The 24,156-nt window shown below is 38.0% G+C and overlaps 1 protein-coding gene across 2 annotated transcripts; it reads left to right on the top strand.

The window, feature by feature from the left end:
• Positions 1 to 4,182: 4,182 nt before the first annotated feature.
• LOC134796211 (uncharacterized) lies at positions 4,183 to 23,201 on the top strand. Of its 2 annotated transcripts, none has more exons than XM_063768247.1 (5): positions 4,183 to 4,446; positions 15,143 to 15,897; positions 21,316 to 21,444; positions 21,751 to 21,921; positions 22,692 to 23,201. In XM_063768247.1, exons 1-5 carry the CDS (start codon positions 4,426 to 4,428, stop codon positions 22,960 to 22,962), a joined length of 1,347 nt encoding a protein of 448 aa, XP_063624317.1. In that variant the 5' UTR covers positions 4,183 to 4,425; the 3' UTR covers positions 22,963 to 23,201. The 2 variants fall into 2 exon arrangements, with proteins under 2 accessions (XP_063624317.1, XP_063624316.1); XM_063768246.1 differs by having other exon boundaries at positions 21,748 to 21,921; positions 22,692 to 23,200.
• Positions 23,202 to 24,156: the final 955 nt, after the last annotated feature.

Here is a 24,156-nt window from a genome sequence, read left to right as displayed (position 1 = left end):
TCCAAATCCAGTAATATTATATGTATTTCAAAATATAAAATAATTGACAATTCGGCGTATATTTGATATCAAAAAGTTACAATTATCCTTAGTTCATAAGGAGGATAAGTATACAAAAATATCAAATAGATTCGACAAAGTGTTGACTCTAGCATTGGATGAAATAGGTCCCTCTTAAAGGGCCTCTGCGCTGTTGGCTTTGGGCCCACGGGTGCCCGGCAAAAGGTCGGGGACCCCATGGTCCGCACAGTTATTGCAAATAATGTATGATCACTAAATAAACACACAAATTTGCATTTTGGTTAAAAACACATATGCGATGAGCTAAGGTTTCGAATTAAGTACCTTATTCTTAATAATTTACACACTGGAAAGAGGATACTGAATATTCAGAATTAAGCAATGCTATGAATGGTTTACATAAATTAAACCACTTTAGCGTTCAGAACCAATCAAGCTTATGCCTACCAGTAGGCACCAGATAAGGTAAACTACTCTTACTGCATATATAGAAATTAATGAGTACAATTAAGGTCACTTGATGATAGCTAAACATGAATATAAGCAGAATGAGCCTGCACCTTTACAAATATAATTGATAAGGTTCTGTGGCATTTCTATATTAACCATTTGAACGCCAAGAGCACCAAAAAGCGTCATAACTAGGCGTGCCCACATGAGTGTTATGTTATGGCTTAAGCTCTCAAAGTAACCTTCACAATTTGAAGTAAGGTTTGTTTAGGTACATTAGCTCGCGTTCGCGTTAGTAAAGCGTACAAAGGATTAAATGCATTTTATAGCTATAACCAAGTATATAGCTCATACTGACTCACAGTCATTAAAGGAATTCAGTAATTCCCTATGACATTTTAGTAAGTAGGTACCCAATATTAACTTTGTGGGTAGTGATAGTGAATTATAACGAATATTTAAAATATTCGTCTACTTAATCCCGAGGGATTCTGGAAATAAGAAAGGTCTTGTCCTTGTTATATTCCTGCAACTGCTTACTTTAATAGATAATTATTATCAAATTTGTTAATAATTGGGAGTTATAAAATAATAAAAACTACTTGAGTACTTTATGATTTTATTCTTTTCATACTTGAATTACATCACTCCTTATCACAGATGTTGTATGCTCCTTGAAGAGTAGACTGACTTATCTCATCTTCTTTTACCTAGTTTTCACATACATATAATTAAGTATAGCACCATTGTGGTGACTCATTTTTTCTCTTTGAACATTTATAAGTACATTAAGTACGTATATGAAATGCAAAGTTAGTAACATAATATAATGGTATATCAAATTGTATGCTTTACATAATACCTCTCTCCTCACAGGTGTTAAAATAAAGGGTGTACTACATAATTAATTAAACACTCGTAATATAATAATATTACATATACATAATAAGTACATGTATAATCACATTGGCTTGGCGTCTTCCCACCACCAGGCGATAACAAACACGTCTCAATATTATTCTTAGGTTTCGAATATCGGTACAGTTGTTTAATGACAGCGTTTTACACAAAAATAAAACGCTAATTAAATAACTTACCATATTCGAAACCTAAAGTTTTAATCCTGCCTGGTGTAAATATGTATAATTTTGAGACAATGACTTGGAAATTTGTTTTGGCGGTAACTGTCAAACACCTGTCAAAACCAACTGCTCTGTGGTGGGAATGTGAGAGAGAGAGAGGGACGTATATGCTAGAAAAGGACAATACGACCGACAACACAATGTTGCCATTCTCAATATTATTCTTAGGTTTCGAATATGGTAAGTTATTTAATTAGCGTTTTATTTTTGTGTAAAACGCTGTCATTACAACTGTCTTTATTTAGGCGGTGGCTAAACTGCTTAAACAGGGGTCTTCAAGCTACGGCCCGCGGACTAGGGAGCCTAGCTATTTTTAGGGTTCCGTACCTCAAAAGGAAAAAACGGAACCCTTATAGGATCACTCGTGGGTCTGTCTGTCCGTCTGTCCGTCTGTCACAGCCTATTTGCTCCAAAACTACTGGACCAATTAAGTTGAAATTTGGTACACATATGTAAGTCTGTGACCCAAAGACGGACACGTAATGAAAACAAAAGAATTTTGAACATAGGGGGCACTTTTTGGGGGGAAATGAGAAAATTAAAAAACAAAGTTTTGCAAACCATATCGTGTTATATATTAAACGAAAGGGCTTATTTTGACGATCTCAAATATATTTTTTTTTATAGTTTTATATTAAATAGTTTAGAAGTTATTTAAGAAAATAGGCAAAAAATGACCATTCCCCTCACCCTTAACTCCGATACTACTGGGTCTAAAATTTTGAAAAAAATACACAAAATAGTTCTTCATCTCTAGATGACAGGAAAACCTATTAGAAATCTACAGTCAAGCGTGAGTCGGACTTAAGGAAAAAAACGCGGTTGGGCTGTTTTAGGGACACAGCCGCAATGTTTTACGTAAAACGTGGTATGGACAGACATTGCGAAGGACGAAGGCCGACCTACGCTTATGGCCGAAGGCCCGAAGCGCAGAGGCTTTTAAAAACGCGCGGCCGAAGGCCGAGTTGCGGGAGGTTAGTGCTCAAACACAGAACAAAATTAGTACCTAAGTACTTCAAGAGTCTGAAACTCATCATCATTAACTTAAGTGATATTCTCTTGTCGGTGGTGTATGTTCCAGCTTTCCCTATCACTTGCGCCAGCTTTTTGACTTTTTGATACGACACGACCCCTACTTTTTCTTTCACTTGTTCTAAAAAGCTGCGTCTAGGTTTTCCTCTACCCCGCTAAGCATCCTATCCGCCCCTCCAGGATTAGTTTTAAAGAAGTGGTCGTGTCGTATTAAGTGTCCAATCATCTGAAACTACAGGCTTAAATTTTGGAAAAAACACGAAATATAGTTCTTTACGTGAAACGTGGTGTGGATAGCTAGTGCGAAGGTCGAAGGCCAAGCTCTGCGTGGGGCCAAAAGGCATGAAGCATCCGAGAGAGGTGCGCCTCCACGCTAGGTCGAAGGATGAGCTGTAGGAGGGTAGTCAAACATAGAACAAATAATTGGTTTAAGTAGCTAAATGAGAAGACCGAACTGTCGTGTCAGACGTATATCTGTTATCTTGAAATAACAGAGATATTACGCTTAACCAACGAAAAAATAATATAGGCACTATGCCTAACATAATACTTGAACAAAAGTTTGAATAAAATTCAACAAATTTACTAAAGTTATTGCGTAACTAACTATCCTCTGACAGCTCAGTTAAAAAGTCATGGAAATGCCTGGCCGTGCCCTAGCCAGCCGTGTGTTGTAAGTAAGTTGAATGTAAGAACTTGGCTTTGCTCGCTCGTTCGAAAATGAGTGCAGTACGGAACCCTTGGGACGCGAGTTCGACTCGCACTTGACCGGTTTTTTTTTTATATAGGAGGCAAACGAGCAGACGCGAATCGCGTGATGGTGAATTTACCGTCGCCCCTGCACAACACCAGAGGGGTTAAGGGCGTTGTCGGCCATTAAGATGGGAGTACGCTGTTTTCTAGAAGGTTTGAAGGCCGTATCGGTCCGGAAACACGGCAGGCGATAATTAATTCCACAGTTTAGCTGTGCTTGGCTGTGTGAGGCAGGAAGTTTCTGGAGAGACGCACAGTTGAGGACTGCCGACCAGGTAAGTAGTGGATGGAAATGTCTAAATAAAAAGTAAATATTGGTGCTTATTGTAAATTGTAAGCCGCTACTAGGTCCAAGTAGTAGTTTCTTTTTTTGATACCTAATAGGGAAGGAAGGCATTTATTTCATACAGTGTACTATTTAACCAAAATCAACGCGTTGGCGTATTACCTAATATTCGATATAGGGTTTTTGGTTACATGAATATTTTTGGAAATATGGGTCCAAAAGTTAAATAAAACACATCCCCCTCTTCTCTACTTATCGGGCATAAATATTTAGTAAATCAGTGGTAGAACCACAGAACATATTCTCTAAGCTCTCTTTAATATGTTCTGTGGGTAGAACCCACATACAAAGGTACGTGTACGACTGTACGCGCACAATTCATCTCCCATCGCAAAGCCGCATAGCCTTCGAAAAGTTCATCTCATACAGACGGATGGACGACCATACAAAAAAGCCAACAATTTGCCTTAATTATAATAAGCGCAGGGCGCCTGCGCGAGCGGTCAGTCCGCCATAGGCCAGCGCGCAACGCACAGCGCAACGGCCAATTCAAAATCAAATTCGAAATTTAAATCTCAGCTTCAGTTTTTAATTTGTTATTTTTTAATCTGTACTATAGACAAAGGAATGTAAAGGCTGGTACAGATTGCGTTTTTGTCGTGTTTGAAACTGGTTTGCGTTCAGTGTATTTGCGGATGAGAATGAACTTGTTGTAGAAATTACAAGTGATTTCCTACTGAGATGGGGCGCCTGAAGATGCTGGTAAGATTTTGCGAGTTTTTGCAACATGCCTAATTTAAGTAAGATTAAATATTTGAGTACCTACTACAAGTTTAAAATATGAAATGACCATACATACAATTTCGATTATTTAATAACTGCTTGTCTAGATTAAGTACATACATTTGATCACCAAGCTTATATTTAGTCAAGCTTCCTACAATTATTTACCGATTTACCATAGTTTCTTATAGTTAGTAACAATAATCAGCCAAAAAGATAACAAAGTCATAGGTGATTTTTCACACATTGCGTGTTAACAAAAACTCATAAAGACATACCTATTGTATAAAATCACACAGCTATCCTATAATCTTGATCTATCGACCATGGCACAATTATAAAGCGATTACGAACAAACTAGCAGTGTGTATGTGTAGTGTGTACATAACTTTAAAACTACTAAACGGCAAAACCATAGCAAGTGTGTTATAAATAAAAAAAAAAGCCAAGAGCGAGTGGGTCTTGCGCTTCGAGGGTTTCGTACCTGATGTATGATTACAATACAATACAAATCCTTTTTATTGCACAACCTCATAATAAATTGACAGGAAAACACACATAATACATAAAACAGAGGTAAACAAAAGGCGGCCTTATCGCTAAAGAGCGATCTCTTCCATACAACTTTTATGTAGTGGAGGAATGAAACTCTAAATTCAACTAGGTAATCATTTATAACTTTTTACTTTTATAACTTTTTTAATATTTATCCTTAAAATTATTTAAAAGAGTTCCCATATATATTGTATTTAATTTTATTTTTCAATATATTTTGTTGTTATCGCGGCAATAGAAATACACACTGAAGAAAAGAATCCACTGTCCACATCTAATACACACTGCAGTTACTACAATACATAAGATAGTTAAAATACATACAGTTAATGAAATACATGCCGCTGGCTATGAAGACAAACGGACAGCGATGGCTATAACAGGTGGAATAAAGAAGTTCCCTTTGTCACCCTACGTTTGCATAGATTCACAAATGTTTGCTTTAGAAATATTAGAACTAACTAATACCTAAGATTCACATATTTCCCGAATAAGGGGTTAAAAACGAACGCTATATATATCGCGATATGTGATGTTACGCCATACGGAGCTTTAGAAAAATTAACTCCAGTTCTCAACTCAATAAACACCGGTTCTCGACTAACCTCCATAAATAGTTCAATATCAAAAAAACAACAATTAACCACACACGCAAAAAATCTAATGTTCAATGCGTGGCCTCCAAAAAACAATAGGGTGACATCACATGAAATGAAATTGCCAAGTACGAAGGCCGGATTGTAATCATTGTAATGTTTGGATACTTGTGCCGGAAGGGGGCTATTAGTTTGCATAAATCTTGCGACATGGGACGTGTGGTCAAAGGTTGGCCAGCCCTTGTTTTGCAATAATCACAGAGTGGCGAAGTTGCGTTGTTCTAGGTTTCGAATATGTTCTTAATAACAAAATACTGAAAGATCTGCATGACCTTACTTGATATACTACCACAACATTGAAATACCGCTGATGTGCCGTCGAAAAGTGTCCAAAATTGCGAAATTTCCATTTTTTTGTATAGGAATCGAAAAAGAACGTTTCCTTTGATTCCTGTGAATTTTTCCAGAAATTTCCTAGAGCATATTTCCAACTTTGTGGAGACTTTCTGTAACGCGTTGTAGTAGGTACTAGTAATAGAGCACGGTCGGTAAAGTTTTGAAGAGACGACTGACGAGTAGAATTCACCAGCAACAGGACATTCAAAGAGTTAAAGAGAAATGTTGTTTTCAGTGGTCTAATCTAGAACTCTCAAACTGGTGATAATTGTTTACGTGCCTTTGTACGTCCAAAGAGACACATGCTTGCTTGCATGAATGGTGGTATATTTTTTTTTGGCCTTAAGTCGTGGCTGGTTTTATTTATTTGCAGTGTTTCATTATTTCACCGGTGGTCAAACATACACCCAATTAGTGCAAAAAGTACCGTAACCTGACCTCAATCGAGTGTAGCGGACCCAGGCGTTGTACCATTAATACCTTTTCAAGTCCATATCCAGTCCATATAGTTAGGTTTGTTAACATACCTAAAAGTATAAAGGATGACACGTTAGACCGGGCCGTGTCCGGGCCGGAGCGTCCGGTGCATCGTTTTCTATGAAAAGCATCACGTGATCCTCTGTCATGTCATAGAAAAGTAAGCGCCGGAAGGTCCGGCCCGGACACGGCCCGGTCTAACGTGAGTCATCCTTAATGAAACATTAAATAAACATATACGCCAATAAAACGTACTAAAATATTAGTCTATTAATAGTACCTACCTAATGTTGCCTTATCTAATAAACTCGTTTTTATTTCATTAATCATCAAAGAAAAAACAACGCTTCAATAAGATAAGTAAAACACACGCAAAGCATAACAAACACGGAAAACATGAGTTCTAATAGTTAACTAGAATATATTAATCGTATTGACCGATCTTTACAAGATAAAACTAATTCGTGGTATTTAATGTAGGTATGCGTCGATTTTTTGGTAATGACATTGTAGCGTTTAAGAGCGCTCTTACAAGAAAAGTCGAAATAATGCAAAATTGATGATACTAGTCGACAAAATTCAGGACTTTGCGCTCATTATTAGAAACAATGAGTGCTTGTTCCAGTAAAAGCGTCTTCTTATCTTTATAAATATCGTTGTAAATATTAGAAAAAGGACTTATTAAATTAGTAATGATTTTTTTTCTGATGGTCGTTTCCGAAAAACCCCGTGAAGCACTGAATGGCGAGCTCTTATTTGGAAATGTTGAGAATTTTACTCTGCTAAACCTGGCTATTTTGTATTACTAATACCCTGTACTTTAGGCATATCAAACTATATTTTTCCTACATACCTTTGAGAAAGAGAAAATCAAAGTAAAACGAACTCGATTTTCTCTCCGAAACAAGTGTCAATTCCTACGAAAATCTACTTAATATCGAAGTCATTTTCATACTCAAGCAATCTGCAACGTTTGCTTATACTGTTGGTATACATTAGTGTTTATGAAATTCTACTATAATTTTTTGGCAATTTTTTGAAAACTACTCTATATTACCGATGACGCGCGCTGCGCCAGCTCAGTGCCGCGGCAGAGCTTGTAGAGGCAGGACGTGTGTCGGTCGGCTCCGCACATTTTCAACGGCGACGACGAGGTTTTTTATCATTGTGTGCGGCGGGCGCCGTGTAAAACGCTATACTGTGTGCGTGTAAACCGCAACGAGAGACTTTGATCCTAGCACTGTTTTTATAGTATTATAATTTATAATGGTACAGTTTAATAAACTACCGGACAGGATTAAAAATATTTGAAACGACCTGACATTCTATATGTATTTATTTGACTCAAGATAGTACTCAGGGTCTGATGATGGAGCCGGAAGGTGGTCACCGGTACCAATCAACCATGCAACTAAACCACTTCGTGTTTAGGCTCGTTTTATTCATCTCAACAAGATCTTTGACACAAGATAGTACTCAGGGTCTGATGATGGAGCCGGAAGGTGGTCACCGGTACCAATCAACCATGCCACTAAACCACTTCGTGTTTAGGCTCGTTTTATTCGTTTCTATAAGATCTTTGACACAAGATAGTACTCAGGGTCTGATGTTGGAGCCGGAAGGTGGTCACCAGTACCAATCAACAATGCAACTAAACCACTTCGTGTTTAGGCTCGTTTTATTCGTCTCAACAAGATCTTTGACTTAAGATAGTACTCAGGGTCTGATGATGGAGCCGGAAGGTGGTCACCGGTACCAATCAACCATGCAACTAAACCACTTCGTGTTTGGGCTCGTTTGATTCGTCTCAACAAGATCTTTGGCACAAGATAATACTCAGGGTCTGATGATGGAGCCGGAAGGTGGTCACCGGTACCAATCAACCATGCAACTAAACCACTTCGTGTTTAGGCTCGTTTGATTCATCTCAACAAGATCTTTGACACAAGATAGTACTCAGGGTCTGATGATGGAGCCGGAAGGTGGTCACCGGTACCAATCAACCATGCAACTAAACCACTTCGTGTTTGGCTTCGTTCGATTCGTCGCAACAAGATCTTTGACACAAGTTAGTACTCAGGGTCTGATGATGGAGCTGGACTGTGGCCACGGGTACCAGTCTACCATGTAACTGAACCACTTCGTGTTTGGGCTCGTTTGATTTGTCGCAACAAGATCTTTGACACAAGGTAGTACTGAGGGTCTGATGATGGATCCGGAAGGTGGTCACCGGTACCAATCAACCATGCAACTAAACCACTTCGTGTTTGGGCTCGTTTGATTCGTCTCAACAAGATCTTTGGCACAAGATAATACTCAGGGTCTGATGATGGAGCCGGAAGGTGGCCACGGGTACCAGTCTACCATGTAACTGAACCACTTCGTGTTTGGGCTCGTTTGATTCGTCGCAATAAGATGTTTGACATAAGATACTACTCAGGGTCTGATGATGGAGCTGATGATGATAGACAGGTACCCGTCGCCACCTTCGCGCTCCATCGTCAGACCCTGAGTACTACCTTGTGTCAAAGATCTTGTTGAGATGAATAAAACGTGCCTAAACACGAAGTGGTTTAGTTGAATGGTTGATTAGTACCGGTGACCACCTTCCGGCTCCAACATCAGACCCTGAGTACTATCTTGTGTCAAAGATCTTGTTGAAACGAATAAAACGAGCCTAAACACGAAGTGGTTTAGTTGCATGGTTGATTGGTACCGGTGACCACCTTCCAGCTCCATCATCAGACTCTGAGTATCACCTAGTGTCAAAGATCTTGTTGAGACGAATCAAACGATCCTAAACACGATGTGGTTTAGTTGCATGGTTGATTGGTAATGGTACCTTCCAGCTCCATTATCAGACCCTGAGTACTGTCTTGTGTCAAAGATCTTGTTGAGACGAATCAAACGAGCCCAAACACGAAGTTGTTTAGTTACATGATAGACTGGTACCCGTGGCCACCTTCCAGCTCCATCATCAGACCCCGTGTATCTTCAGTGTCAAAGATCTTGTTGAGACGAATCAAACGAGCCTAATCATGTTACTACATGGTTGATTGGTATCCGTGACCACCTTAATCATCATCAGATCCTCAGTACCAGTTCGTTTTTAAACCCTCGTTGATACAAACTTTACAACCTATAGGTACCAAATGCAATGACGAAACATGTAAATAAGCGAGTAGGTACCTATAATTTCTTTCGAATATTACTCGATGGCGATTACCTTCATAAGTACGAGTTATTCATAAATTACGTCGTTTCAAATGGGAGGAGTGGGGGGGGGGGGTCTGGACATCGGATGATGGTAACATGACGTAGGAGGAAACAGATTCATCCGAAGCTTGATTTTTGGATGATTTGAGGGGTGGGGGGGTCAAAAATCGTCAAAAATAGATGACGTAATTTATGAACAGCCCCTATGTACATTTGCACTGCATTTAGTATTTTCGTACTTACCAAATAACAGTTTTAGAACTTTAAAAGTTAAGTACAGTTAGTGTTGTTATGGTTGATTTCAATATGCTTCGCGAAGGATCAAGAATGTTTAATCCATCATTGTAGTGCGAGTGTGGTAGAAGGGATCGGCATACTGAGCTCGCACGGCCTGCCGCAGCGCGTAAAATACCTAAACTCGCTCAACGCCGAAATGTAATAGCGCTCTTAAATATTTTCTGGCACTTAGTAAACTAGCGTAAAAAGTTTATTTTGATTGCACCGACGTATATATATTTGTATACCTACATACCGATGAAATATTGCTTTTCTAATTTTCTTTGAATACAATTTGTTCACATGCGGTAAAAATCGCTTAGCAGCAATTTCTAGCAATTACGTGCTATCAATAGTAGACTATTTAAGAAATAAAAGTGGGACTTTTGTTAGACATGTCCAAAAGAAAAATTCGTAATTCCGAGGGGTGTTATATTTGACGTCAATGTATGTCAGTCTGTCTGTCTGTGGCATCGTAGCTGTCAAACGGATGGAACGATTTCGATGCGGTTTTTTCACGTGAAAGTGAGTTTCCTTGCTATGTATGATAAAAATCGATCCAACAGTTTGAAGAGTATTAGTTCTTTTCCAATGTTGAAATCATGTAAGGCATTATATAATAATTCAGCCTATATACGTCCCACTGCTGGGCACAGGCTTTCTCTCATGCGCGAGAGGGCTTTGGCTATATAGTCCCCACGCTAACCCAACCCAATGCGGATTGAGGATTTCACATACACCTTTGAATTTCTTCGCAGATGTATGCAGGTTTTCCTCACGATGTTTTCCTTCACCGAAAAGCTAGTGGTAAATATCAAATGATATTTCGTACAAAGTTCCAAAAACTCATTGGTACAACCCAGGATTTGAACCCGTGACCTCCGGATTGAAAGGCGTGCGCCATATCCACTCGGCCACCACCGCTTCAACTATGTAAGGCATTATTGGCATAAAATGCTTTTATGAAGTGAAAACTTCTTTAGCGGCGCTGTGCACTTTTTGAGGTGGGGAATTTTTTTTAAACTCGAGACAGCGTAAGGCGTAACTCTCTCTTTCTACCGCGCGACGAAAATGTATGCCTGAGCCTGCTGTTTCGTTTTTATTCACCAAAGAACCAAATAACGTATCATAATCAGGTCAATTATTTAAAACTGGACTTTTATTTATATTAAGCAATAAAGCTCAATGTTCTAATCTTGTACGGGCTGAAATACGAGGATCTCACAGTTACATTCTAACTTTATATCACTCCAATGTAATTCAATAAAGCTACATCTTGATGAAATCGCTAATAAAAGTGAACTCTAGTACTGGTGAATAAAACTCAAAATATCATGACCAAATATATTGAGATGCGGGCGATTCTCAGAGATGACCTCCTTCGGTGCCTGACTTCGGTGCCAATTTTTTTTTTAACTTATTTGATATGTGACTTTATTTCCTAAAATCTAGCCTTAATATAAAAAAATAATGGTACTGGAGGCCTCCATTAGAACCTTATAATAACCTTAAGATATTTGAGATTTAAAAAACACCGAAATCATGTGCAGGCACTGAAATCAACTGGCGTCACCGAATTCAATAAAGCATACACAAAAATCACATTTCAATTTTTTATCTCAATTATATTACATTTTAATCATGTTTTTCATTCTTATTTGATTATAAGCGATGTAACAAGGCTAATGATCTCGAAAGCTTACATAAATTTAATAGATTAAGATTTTAAAATAACCTAATTACGGCTTGTAAAACAACATCTCTAGAAGATATCCCATACTATTTGACTGTCCTCATATAATAGGGCGATGTATGGTCCTGGAACGAGTTTCAGACATGTCGACCACAAATTCGCACATTAGTGCCTTGAAGGAGAAGATGTTTGTTTCACACAATCCGACCGCAAACGCATCAAAAAGAAACTTATGTTACCTACACCCGATAAACAAGAAACTTTTGAGTGGTGTTCAATGCTCAAAAAATATTTAATGCACTTATAAAGCAATGTGATGCAATACGGAAAACAATTATTTTTGAATAACAGAGTTTTAAAGCGTGAACTTCATCAATTTAAAACTATTTGAAGTGGTCGACTAATGCTTGAAGATCTAATTAAGTACCTATTAATTATGATCTCCAGCACCCTCAAACACTTGAGCTAAATTGTAACTCCTATATTTAGACATAAAAGACATAAGACATTGAGATTGTTAAAACATTTGCTCTGTTCAATTTGTGTCTATGGCTATCCTTTAGAAATATCGATCAGTAAGGTACGCTCAGTGCCTTTGAAGCGATCTCGACATTAGACGGCCACTTTATTTTTAATCCCTTGTTCTGAACATCCTGTCCCTTGGGTGCACCTTGCATAGTACTTACATACACAAGCTATTTTAAAAGAAGTAGGATTTAATTAACTGCATTCATTTAACATGGCTGACACGTATAAAGGTATCGAGGTGTAGGGCCTCAGGTGATACAGAGGACAATTAACATAATTTACTTCATTGGTTTGAAGAGAATATCAAGACAGAGAAAGAAACATTGGGTTTACAAGTTTCAACACACGTCTGGTTTAAAAAACTACTCATAGTAAACTAGTGATTTTTTGTACCTATTATGACTTAATTTACTTACAAACATAATTTTACGTTTATACAACGTATCTTGCACTTTTTAGGTGTAATAAATTAGTACAACAAACTAGTTTACAAAGCAGGATTTCAATTCAGTGATCACTTTTTTGATATCGGTGGTCAAAAAATCCACCGAAACCAAGGAAATCAACATCAGCGATGTCAAAATTAATCGCTTTTCAGCAATTACAGAAATAGCATGAGTGATACAGAGGAGATGTAATAATGATGGATTTACGTACTTTTGAGAATTTCTTAATCACAATTGTATAACGAACGATAAATGCACTAAAACTTTCGGAGTAAATTGCAACACCGATCTCAAAAAAACATAGAACCAAACCCACCGAAGGACGGAGAAACCTTTAAAAAATCACTTTATTATACTGTGACTGTACCTCTACTTTATTCAACGGTTAAGGCACAGCTAAAGCGTACTATGTTTGAGACACTGAGTTCCTGGTTTACAACTTTGAAGGAGTACCGACATGTTTTGCAAATTACACCGAAATCAAGCACTAGCCCGAGATACATCGTAAATTTGGTTTTATTCAATGAGTTGAGCAAACACATTATTGTGATATAAAGAATATGATAAGTTAACTAATACCTTATGCGTGAATAACCATAATAACTCCGATCTAATGCCCCATCTTGAGTAATAATTTTTTGTTTCATAAAATCTCCCACCGAACATCATTTTTGGCATTTGAATTTTTTTTCTTGTATTATATAAATAATAAATAAATAATTTGATAGTGTCCCAGACAGAATATAGGCTGAAGATCATGCCTAAATTAATTCAGATTTATTGAACAGTAAATTCAATGATTTATTGCCCCGGACACGTAAAAAAGGCCCTCCTGCCCATGCGAGGTCTGCAAGGTAACTTTACAATTTCTATTCGAATTTTAAACAAGTGACGCTACAAATTTAAGCTCACTGGCCAGCAATTTAGGAACTAAAGTTTTTCAATAGAAAGGAGGATGGGTCAATTATACATAGTGCTGCAGACATTTTGGACTAGTCATTGAGTTTTCACTTCTGTCGGCACTCCCGGAGTACAACCCGTTGTTTTTTTTGCATAAGTGGTTGCGTACCTAGGTGGTAATATTATCTCTCCAGAGACCGAATGCATATCTTTATAAATTTCAAGAATATTATTCTTCCTGAACTATCGCATCTTATACCTTCTAGCATTTAACCTTTGCTTGATCAAAAAAATAATATATAATATAGTAAAATATTGTGAATAGGTAAGGTACCTACTCGTTTTTCATTTTTCCGACAACGATTTTTTAAAACCTTAAACCTAAACCCAATTGCTTGTTGTATGAAGTTTAAATTACAACAGCAGGTACCTAACATATACACCCTTTTCGGTAAGCTCGTGCCTAAACACCTAGTAATTGCCTAGATCGCGTGAGATCGTATAACGTAAGTAATTTTACATCTCCGCTAACAATGACTTCGCATATTAAATGATTTTATCGTAGTAACTCATTATTGTTAAAAAATGGTTAATGGACATCATATTTATGTAAATACACCTTACACCTGCTTCCTTGATCTGCGGACCCGGAAATATAGTAATGTTCTATTAATAGACTACCTAAGTTACTTACAATTTGTGTGTTTTTATGACATTTAGCCGTAATTGCTCCAAAGTAGGAATCAGTACTTTATATGAGTAGGTACGTTAATAGAACCAATGTAGAATAAAGCAATTTAATTCTGAGAATCTTCACCACATTCGTACCTTGTTATTCATCATCATCATCATTTTAGCCTTCAGTCGCCCTCTGCTGAACATATAGGCCTCTCTTCGTGTACGCCACTTATCCCTACTTTTTAGGGTTCCGTACCCAAAGCGTAAAAACGGGACCCTATTACTAAGACTCCGGTGCGTCCGTCTGTAACTCAGCCAACTCAGGCTGTAACTCTTGAACCGTGACAGCTAGAGAGTTGAAATTTTCACAGATGATGTATTTCTGTTGCCGCTATATCAACAAATACTAAAAATAAAACAAAATAAATATTTAAGTGGGGCTCCCATACAAAAAACGTGCCTCTTTTTGCCGTTTTTTTGCGTAATGGTACGGAGCCCTTTGTGCGCGAGTCCGACTCGCCTTGGCCGCTTTTTTATTATAATAAAGTGTGCCCCAGCTTAAGTACCCACGTCGTCATACCAGCTGTATAATAAGAAAGTGGATACTGATATTAGGGAACCGACTGACTACTACCAATGATATTGAAATATATTTACATTGCGATAAAATAGATGTGGCCCTCACTCAAACATTAAACTTACTTTCATCCTTAAAACATCCTGCAGGATGCCTCCTATTTAGTTATGTCAATGTCCAGTCAGCTGTAGAGATAGATGACCCCCCTGCAAATAAAAATCTATGCAGTTATCTCTGCAGCTGACTGTAGGTACATTTTTATTAGAATTGAACACTTTTTTCAGCTAAAAAGAAAGTGGCTAAAGAAACATTTCAACAAGTTTTCTTTTTGTTGCAGGTGTTCTCAGCTGTAGCTCTCACATATCTCCTGCAAGCTTCAAACGCAGGAGAAACAGTCCTATCCACAGTCCTAACACCATCAAACGCAGAAGTCCTGAGCCGACAAGGGCGGAGTTACTACGATGATCGATACGGCCTCGGGCGACCCTACGACCGGCTAGAGTACGACCGACCGGCGCGTTGCGGTCGCTGCGACGAGCGCTACGATGACGATTACGACCGCCCACGTGACCGCTACGATGACGATCGTCGTGGACACAGACCCTCTAATCGCTTCGACAAAAACAAGAACTACGACGAAGAAGATGACAGAAAATTCAGCTCAGATAGAAGAAAAACGAATGGAACAGAAGATACCGACGATGACGGTAAAAAGAGACCGTACGATGACGAAAAAAGACCAAGTGGAGGCAGGAGAGACCGCGATAGAGATCGTGATAGGACCCGCTACGATGACAGAGACCGATATCGACCGGACTATTACGATAGGTTCCTAAGAGACCCTTACAGGGAAAGAGAACGGCCGTATTACGATGACCCTTACAGACGACCGTCGTATGAACGATACCCTTACCAGGAGCGATACGACGATGGGTACGGAGGAGGGTATGGTGGTGGTGGATACGGTGGTGGAGTCAGCGGGGCGTATAGAAGGCCAGTGGGAGGGTACGATGAGCGGTATGACAGAGGCAACGGATATGACGACATTTATGGAGGTTATGGACCTAGCGCGGGCAGAGGGCCTCATGATAGGTGAGTTCGTCAAACTTTAACTACCAACTTATATTCACTGTGAATTGCGCGCACATTCAATTTTAAACCACCATGCATAACAACCGCAAATTGCATTCGTAAAATCTTATTTTTGATATTCTCACGCTATAAAGTTCAATGTGATTTATCAATAGAGTAAAACAAAAACGCACCAAAACTATATTCTGTCAGTATTTAGATTTATTGGTTGTCTACTTAATATTAATACCTAGCCTTTACCTGCGACTTCGTCTAAATATAATGATGATAATGATGATGATATGATGACGATTGATAAAAACTACCCTATGTGAATTCCCTGGGCCTCAAACTATCCCAATGTGGTTAAAGCGTAAAGCGGTACAGACTAATGGAAAGCATAATAAGATTAGTAAGGATGTGCTAAGTATTTACACGGAAGGGGGAAATACAAACAGCAACAATACATGTGATGGAAAAATGTGAACTTTCATGGGATGACATCTTCATATCATTTAACCGGTTGTAAACTGGCGGACAACTAATGTTTCCCATCGTCAGGGCAGCGTCACAGTCAAAATTAGAGTTCACTTTGATTTCTTACATCCTCAATCCCTTGCCTTGGTTAAGTTACCAATCGATCTGTTAAAATCTAACGGATCTTTCTCTACCATACCACGAGATTAATTTCATATTGTATCATAAATCAGGTCACATTACTAATGTGTCACACAATATCAATTGCGAAGTTCAGTAGCAGAAAATGACCAGTCCGTTACACGTATCCATGCCAGTTGTCAATAGAGCACGCTTTCCCGAATTACTGCGATATATAATGGCATCATTGGCATAACTGTTTGTCAATGGAACATCATTGTCCTATTGTTGATGGCGTGAAGAGTTGACCGAACTTTAGGGTTGCGTAGTTTGACTACAACGAACATATAATCTAGTCGTTGTGATTTAGGTGCCAAAAATAAGCCTCTTTATTCACATTACTGTTCAAAACTCCCTTCTATATTACATACATCGTGTACGTATATTAAATACCTACATGCTTAATACACCTTAAAAGATGACTAACGTTAGACCGGGCCGTGTCCGACCCGGAGCTTCCGGCGCATCGTTTTCTATGGAAAGCATCACGTGATCGCCTGTCATGTCATAGAAAAGTAAGCGCCGGGAGCTCCGGCCCGGACACGGCCCGGTCTAACGTGACCCTGGACTGCGAAGCAGTAGGTAAATGAGGATGCAAGCGGGAAAAACGCTGAGATGAGAGAAAGATTTATATACCTACGCCTAAACTATAGGAGGGCCTCGCTCGAATATGGAAGAGCGATAGAGAGGCAGGTAACAATTTTCCATTTTGAATGTTGGCGTTAGGCCCTCCGAACGGTACGCTACTGGCATGCCAATAAGATCTATAGAGTCAGACCAAGCTAAGTCGGCAGCGATTTTGATAGCACAGACTGTGCAAGTGTTATTTTAAACGTCAAACTTCTATGAATAATTTAATGTCGTTTAAAATAACACTTGTACAGTCTGTGCTATTAAAATCGCTGCCGAGTTAGCTTGGTCTGACACTATCCACTTATTTATAACATTTCTCTAAGATTCCTACGTTACAGGCTGAGCCTAGTGTGGGGATCATTGTCCTGCTTTCAATGAAATTTCTGTATTTCTTGAAATAAATATATTTTGATTTTTACTTTGAATTTTTTTGATATTAGTTTTTCAGTGTCTATTTGAGGCAGTAAATATTTAGATATGATCTAATTTCAGTTTAGTCAGTGTCATAGTGTTAGAGATAATCTGCGATTTCAAGACCGTTACAATTAAAATAGATACTATGACAAAAACTCTACAGAATCGGACCACTCACCACACAACTGACACAACCCAATAATGTTAATAAAAAAGTTCTTCTGATATATGCCGCCATATCCGCAGTGGTTTGATTAGCATAAGTGGTAACGACATGACAGACATGATATTGCCATAAAAAACTGCTGATTTATATCAGCTATAAAATAAGTAGGTAGAGTCAGACCGACAAAAGTCTGCAGCGATTTTGATACTTCTATGAATTTATGACGTGTAAATAACACTTGCACTGCGTAGGCTATCAAAATCGCTGCAGACTTTTCTTGGTGTAAGTATAATTATGTATATAGGTACCATCACGCTCCGCGATTGTTGCGCCATTTAGGTCCTAGCTAAAATGGTTGTTCAATACTCACACTATAAATTTTCCAATTCTGCCGTGTCACGCGCATCTCATGTAACTTTTAAAGTTGAGTTTCGAGATAATTACGTTTAAAGTTTTAAAGATTCAAATGCTGTTATCGTTGACGGTTCGTCGTATTTTTTTTATTTTTTCTAATCTACATGTAGGAAATATGGTCACAGATTAGGCCCTTTAATTTTTTTTTCGCATTATTGAATAGTTTTCATTTTCTTCGAATTAAATGATTTCGCGTGATCAACTCTTCCATACTATAGTGGTCACACGAAGTCATGTAAGTCAAGTTACATGACATAGGTACGCGTGATCAAACGTGACACGTTTTACTATACCAATATTGTTGTCGTATAAACAAAGCGCTCGGGCAGTCATGCCTAACTCCGGTAACTTAAGAAATAATGTTGATGTTTTGGTTGTGTCAGTCATACAACTCAAGTTAACTGAGTTGTGCCTGACGCCATCGGCAAAAAAATGAAGTTACATGAGTTAGCCATATGCTTTTCTCAGTAAATAATGAAGATTTTCAGAATTTTCTTTTAGAAGATATATATTTAATGGTTTTTAAGACGATTTAGACTGGTTATCCGTAACTCATGTAACTCGAGTTAACGGAGTTTGGCGTGACACGGCAGAATTTAGCAAGAACCCTATACTGCAAAACGTAATTCAAGACCAAAAAAAGTAAGAAAATGTTGCCACTGCAATAAATTGTTTGTAAAATAGCAAATTCCTTTTGATACATAATCACGCTAAGATAATTTATTTATTAGTAATTTTACTCCTACTATTTAAAAAAGTACTTTTATTTACTTATTTTTACATAAATACAAGACGCGCTAGTAAAAAGTGGCAACATTTTCTTACTTTTTTTGGTCTTGAATTACGTTTTGCAGTATAATTGGCAGAACAATCCCGTGTGATGACTGTACAATCCGAGGCAGAGGTGTAGGGTTGGGGCCGGTGTAGCTTTATTTGACGTTCATAAGCGCGCATAGTAATATGCCTACTTGAATAAACAATTTTTTATCTTTATCTTTATCTAAAAATTGCCCAAAATAATATGTCAAACGTATTACGCAGTAAGGAATGTAAGGATAACGGCTCGATTCGAGAAATGAATTGGAGACTCACTAGATATGAAATAGTAAAGATATGTGACGTTCCACTGCAAAAGGTATCTTATGGCGGCCGGCGCTTACGTCGCATAGCGCCGCAATAATATTGGAGCGGCGTTAATAATAGCGTAAGCGCCAACCGCCATAAGGTACCTTTACCCGTGGGACGTCACATATCTTTACTATATCGTATCTAGTTAATCTCTAATTCATTTCCCGAATCGCGCCGTAAGGATTGAGTAAACTTAGTGACCCAAAAAGCATCTTGGCTTCTGACACAAGAGAACGCCATTCTGCCCTATTTTGCGCCACTTCACGGCCGATTCGAAGGCGGACAGGTCTTTAAGTGCTTGGTCACTCCAGCGCGGTATCTACGCGGTACGCCCGGACGGATGTTTTCCACCGGGGTGCCCCACATACTAGGTAAATAAATTCAAACACAAAAAAAAACTATTATCTAAACTCACGTTTAAGTCTTACCTAAATAAACAAGATTCAAAACACGGTAGATACTTACCCCCTTTTCATAAACGCACTACAAGCCTCAATTAGCTAATAATCGTTTGTCTTTATCTGTTATTTTGACTTATGTATTTGTAAGAAAGGGATAAAACATAATTGAACTAAAAGGCCCGTAAAGCTTTATATTTTTTTTTTTATAAATAAGACTTGACGATAGCTACAATAGCAGTTAGTTCAATATTCCATACCGATTGTATACAATAGGGTATTTGACTACTAGTCAAATCAGTTTCTTTTTTCGAACTGTCAAAACGATTTTGCTACTATGGAATTTGTATGAAACACTAGCATGTGACGTCACAATCAAATTACCTACTCTTTATAGTTTTATACGGGTTTTAAAATAGAAATTGTGTCTAAAACTAACTGCTGTCTAAGTAGGTACGTTTCTCTATTAATCTTCTGATGCTTTTTATTTCTTTCATGGTGCAAATTAATTTATTTTCAATACAGTCACATAACCTATTATCTTATTACGCCACAATTTAGACACCTCGTAAAGCGCAATACAAAATCTACACACTACTTATTTAACAGTACATTATACCGATACCGCTACCTCTAAATACCTAAATAACTTGCTGGAATTAATTTACCTAAGTTTTTTCCCGCCATGTTTTTTTTCCGCCATTTTTTTACGCTTGCTGGGCAGCGGTTGAACCCATACGGTTATTGAACTTGCGTTTCCTGGGTGTTCCAATTCCAAATTGAGAAGGTCGTGAACCATAGACAAGAAGGTGCCTACTTTTTTTTGTCATTTACTGTTAGCAAAGGGAATAGATATTATAGTATTTATATATATATATCTGCTGTAAGGGTACTCCCCTACCATTAAAAATAGAGAGTACTTCATTTTACCGTAATCCTAATTACTTAAAGTTTGTTGCCCTTTTTATTAGCCCCAAACGCAAACTACGCTTTTGTTTTTGTTACAGAGCTATTTATTCCTCACTCGATTACGAGCATGAAAGTAATTTCATAAATTGCTTAATTGCTTTACTATGAAGAGTATTTTAAATGTATCGCCCTACTGAATTGAGTGGTTAATGTTGTTATGTTACTACTTAATTAGTGTTTTCCTATCTTGTACGAAATGCTAGAACAATTTTTCGTCATTCAGTCATGCCCTTTTCAAAGTGGTTGTGATGAAGATGACACTTTGTCCCTGCTATCATAAGTGTCAATAATATCCCTTGGTTAGTCGCTCTTGCGAGGCTTGTTGTGTCTCTATATAGTGCTACAGTTTGCATTACATACTCTACAATCTACAACGGATTGCTGTAGAGCCTGTAGAAAACTAGAGTCCGTCTAAGTCTAAGCTAACTCTGCTCAGACTTGACAAACGACAGAGTGTGAAAGCGCAACCAAAGTCAAATTCTTTAAAACTACGTTCAAATAACTCATTGCCACATGTTGTTACTGCCAATCCGGTGCTCTACACAAAAACAGCTCGTCACAATTCGTCTCTGCTTATTATCGCCCAATGCACCTAGGCCTCACTTCGAGTACTTGCAGCCGCTTCCAAGACAAAAAAAGTCCCTTACAATTTGTCCTTAGTTTCAGACCGTGGGACGAGACATACCGTGGCCAAGCCGGTTGGGACGCGGGCGGCAGGGGATACTACTTCGCATCCGGAAGACCAGACGCCGGCGCCGCTGGTGCCTGGGGCAGACCGCAATATAACAGGTAAGATTAAGTACTTCTATTAAAAAAAAACGCTTGGTAATCTTACATTGCCTGTGGAGGCCTATGTCTAACAGTGACCAAAATAACATGTGTAATATCATGCATGTCACTATTATATTTTTATATTTCATCTTTTAGTACCTTTGTGGAGTTTTACCGGACCAAGATTGGTCTCTAATAATTTTGACATATATGAAGGCTCATTTTCATTGTATACACATGCACTATCCGGACTTTAGAAGTTATGTATTTGGGTAATATTTTGGCAAACATTAAATAAACGTATCATTATCAACATTTTAGCAGACCGGAAGTGAGTAGCGGTTGGCAGAACGTCAACCGCGATCCTTATGGCAGCGGTGGCGGTGGCTACGCACCAGATACTGGCTACGGTGGCTACCGGCAGGACTTAGGAGCTAGTTACGGCCGGCCTAGCGGCTGGCATAGTGTGAGCGCACGGCCTTATAGAGACCAGAGGTGAGAATCTACCGTCAAATATCAAATATCAAAAATATTTTTATTTTGCTTAAAATATGGTACAAAAGATGGACTTAGCAATTAAGAAGCATGCAAAAACACAAACCGTAGCTATGCTACATCTATTAATAATGCTAATAAATCTAATATTATACATGTCCCTTCTTATAATTACAATGTCAAAACAAATGTCATACTTATTACACATCTAATTACAATGTCAGTATCTAGTCATATTTGAAAAAGTCGAAAAATTCATCAATTGAGTAAAAACATTCCTGCATCAACCAACTCTTAAGTTTACGCTCAAAAAGACTAAGTGGTGTAGTACTTTGAGATCATCTTGGAGACAGTTATAAATTTTGATTAGCCGTATCAGCCACATACAAACGTCTCCATTTAGATACAGAAAGCCTAGCGGTTGGCGTGAGTGATCGACCTTATTGAGACCAGAGGTAACTTATTCAGACACGTCTACCGCGATCCTTATCCCATCGGCAGCTAGGTATGTGACTTTATAGCAACCAGAGGTATGCTGGTTCTGGTATTCTCTGAGTCTTTTAATAATCGTAGAACGCATATCTTGTATGTTCGATTAATTTACTTGAAGTAATGTTTATCACTCCTGATTAATTAACAGAAGCTAATCAATGTATCATGATAATATGAATACCTAATAGTAGCATGGTACATTATGCACTCGATAATTTTATAAATATATTACCAAAACTTTATACCTGTATTACAACGTGTATTCTTTTAAATTTCAGCGGAGTAAACTCCTTGGACACCAGACCAGCTTACAACCAGCCATCCCGCACCCAATCCAGCGCTTACGGGCAAGACAACCGCGGTCAGTCATACGGCCAGGCCAATCATGGCCAAGCCAATTATGGCCAGGCCAATTATGGTCAGGCCAATTCTGGTCAGCACACGACAGGAAGCAGCAGCACTACTCCTGGGACCAGCTACCTGTACCAGCGGGAAGATGAACAAGTGACGACGAAAGTAGTTGATGAGACCACTAAGGCGCCATCTTAAATGTTTAGCTTGAAAAAGGCCCTTAACCCGTTGAGAGCACATTTGGTATAATACGGCAAAAGTGATCAGCCTATTACCTACATCATCTTTTCGTATTTTCCCTTATGGAGAATTTTTAGGATTTTAAAAAGGCGATGAGATTAGTGTTTTTTTTTTATTTGGACCGTTAAAGGGTTAAGTTTAACTGCCTAAATTAATAGTATAACATTTCGAAGAAATGTTGAAGGTTGTATAATGACACGTCATTTACCTATGGCAATAAGTTATTAAGCTCAATTGTGGTGATTTTTTTTGAGAAATTAGTTTTACAGGTAAAAAAATAATGCGGGAAACATTTCATAAATTCGAAAAATTACTTGAATTTATGAATCCGAATCCACCTTGAATTAGTAATATAATAAATATTAAGAATATAATTGTATTAAGGATTTATTGGATAAGACTCGATTAAGGAACAAATGTATTGTGTGCTCATATCAACTGCCTCTTCTTTTCTTTAATGTGTGTACAGGGAGCTGCAAAATTGCATGGACACATTATGAGTGAATATGTCCATAAACTCGCCATGCAATTTTGCGGTTTGGTGTACAATAGGTATTATAACTTAAATAGAAACAGGTAAATCTATGCCACTATCTTACCAGTTCTTAAACTAGTAAATTAAGTGTACTTATTTATGTATTGCTCTAAATAAGTCATTTGATAATAATAAATAAACAATTAAGTACATTTCATGAAGTTTTTCATAGCATTAGATAGCATATTACTCATCTATGGTTTAATTTTAAACACATTTGAACACTGCAATGCATACGCCATCTAGCATAGAGTCGTGACATCATCTTGTTTGAGAGTAAGTATAGAGGGCGCAGGGTGTCTCGCTTAACAAATATTACGGGAATCCCCGAATAACCTGAGTTGATGAATAGTGTAAAATTTATAATAAAATACAAAAATATACTCTTTATTTCACACCTCAATAGAAGAAAACTTTGCCTTAGAAAATAGTAAAAATAAAAACACTTAGTCGTGAAAACGGCCTCCGTTTGCCAGGTAAATAGTTCAGACGAGCATAATCTTATTATTACTTTTAAGTAGGTACATATAATAATGTATAAAAAGGCTTTTTTTCAAGCGAATTCCAGTCAGACACTTAACGGACACCTGTGTCAACAGCCGACGTAATGATTAAAG

The sequence above is a fragment of the Cydia splendana genome, chromosome 13 (assembly GCF_910591565.1).
Source record: "Cydia splendana chromosome 13, ilCydSple1.2, whole genome shotgun sequence".
NCBI classification, from domain to species: Eukaryota; Metazoa; Arthropoda; class Insecta; order Lepidoptera; family Tortricidae; genus Cydia; species Cydia splendana.
This window is presented reverse-complemented; position numbering and strand designations above follow the sequence as displayed.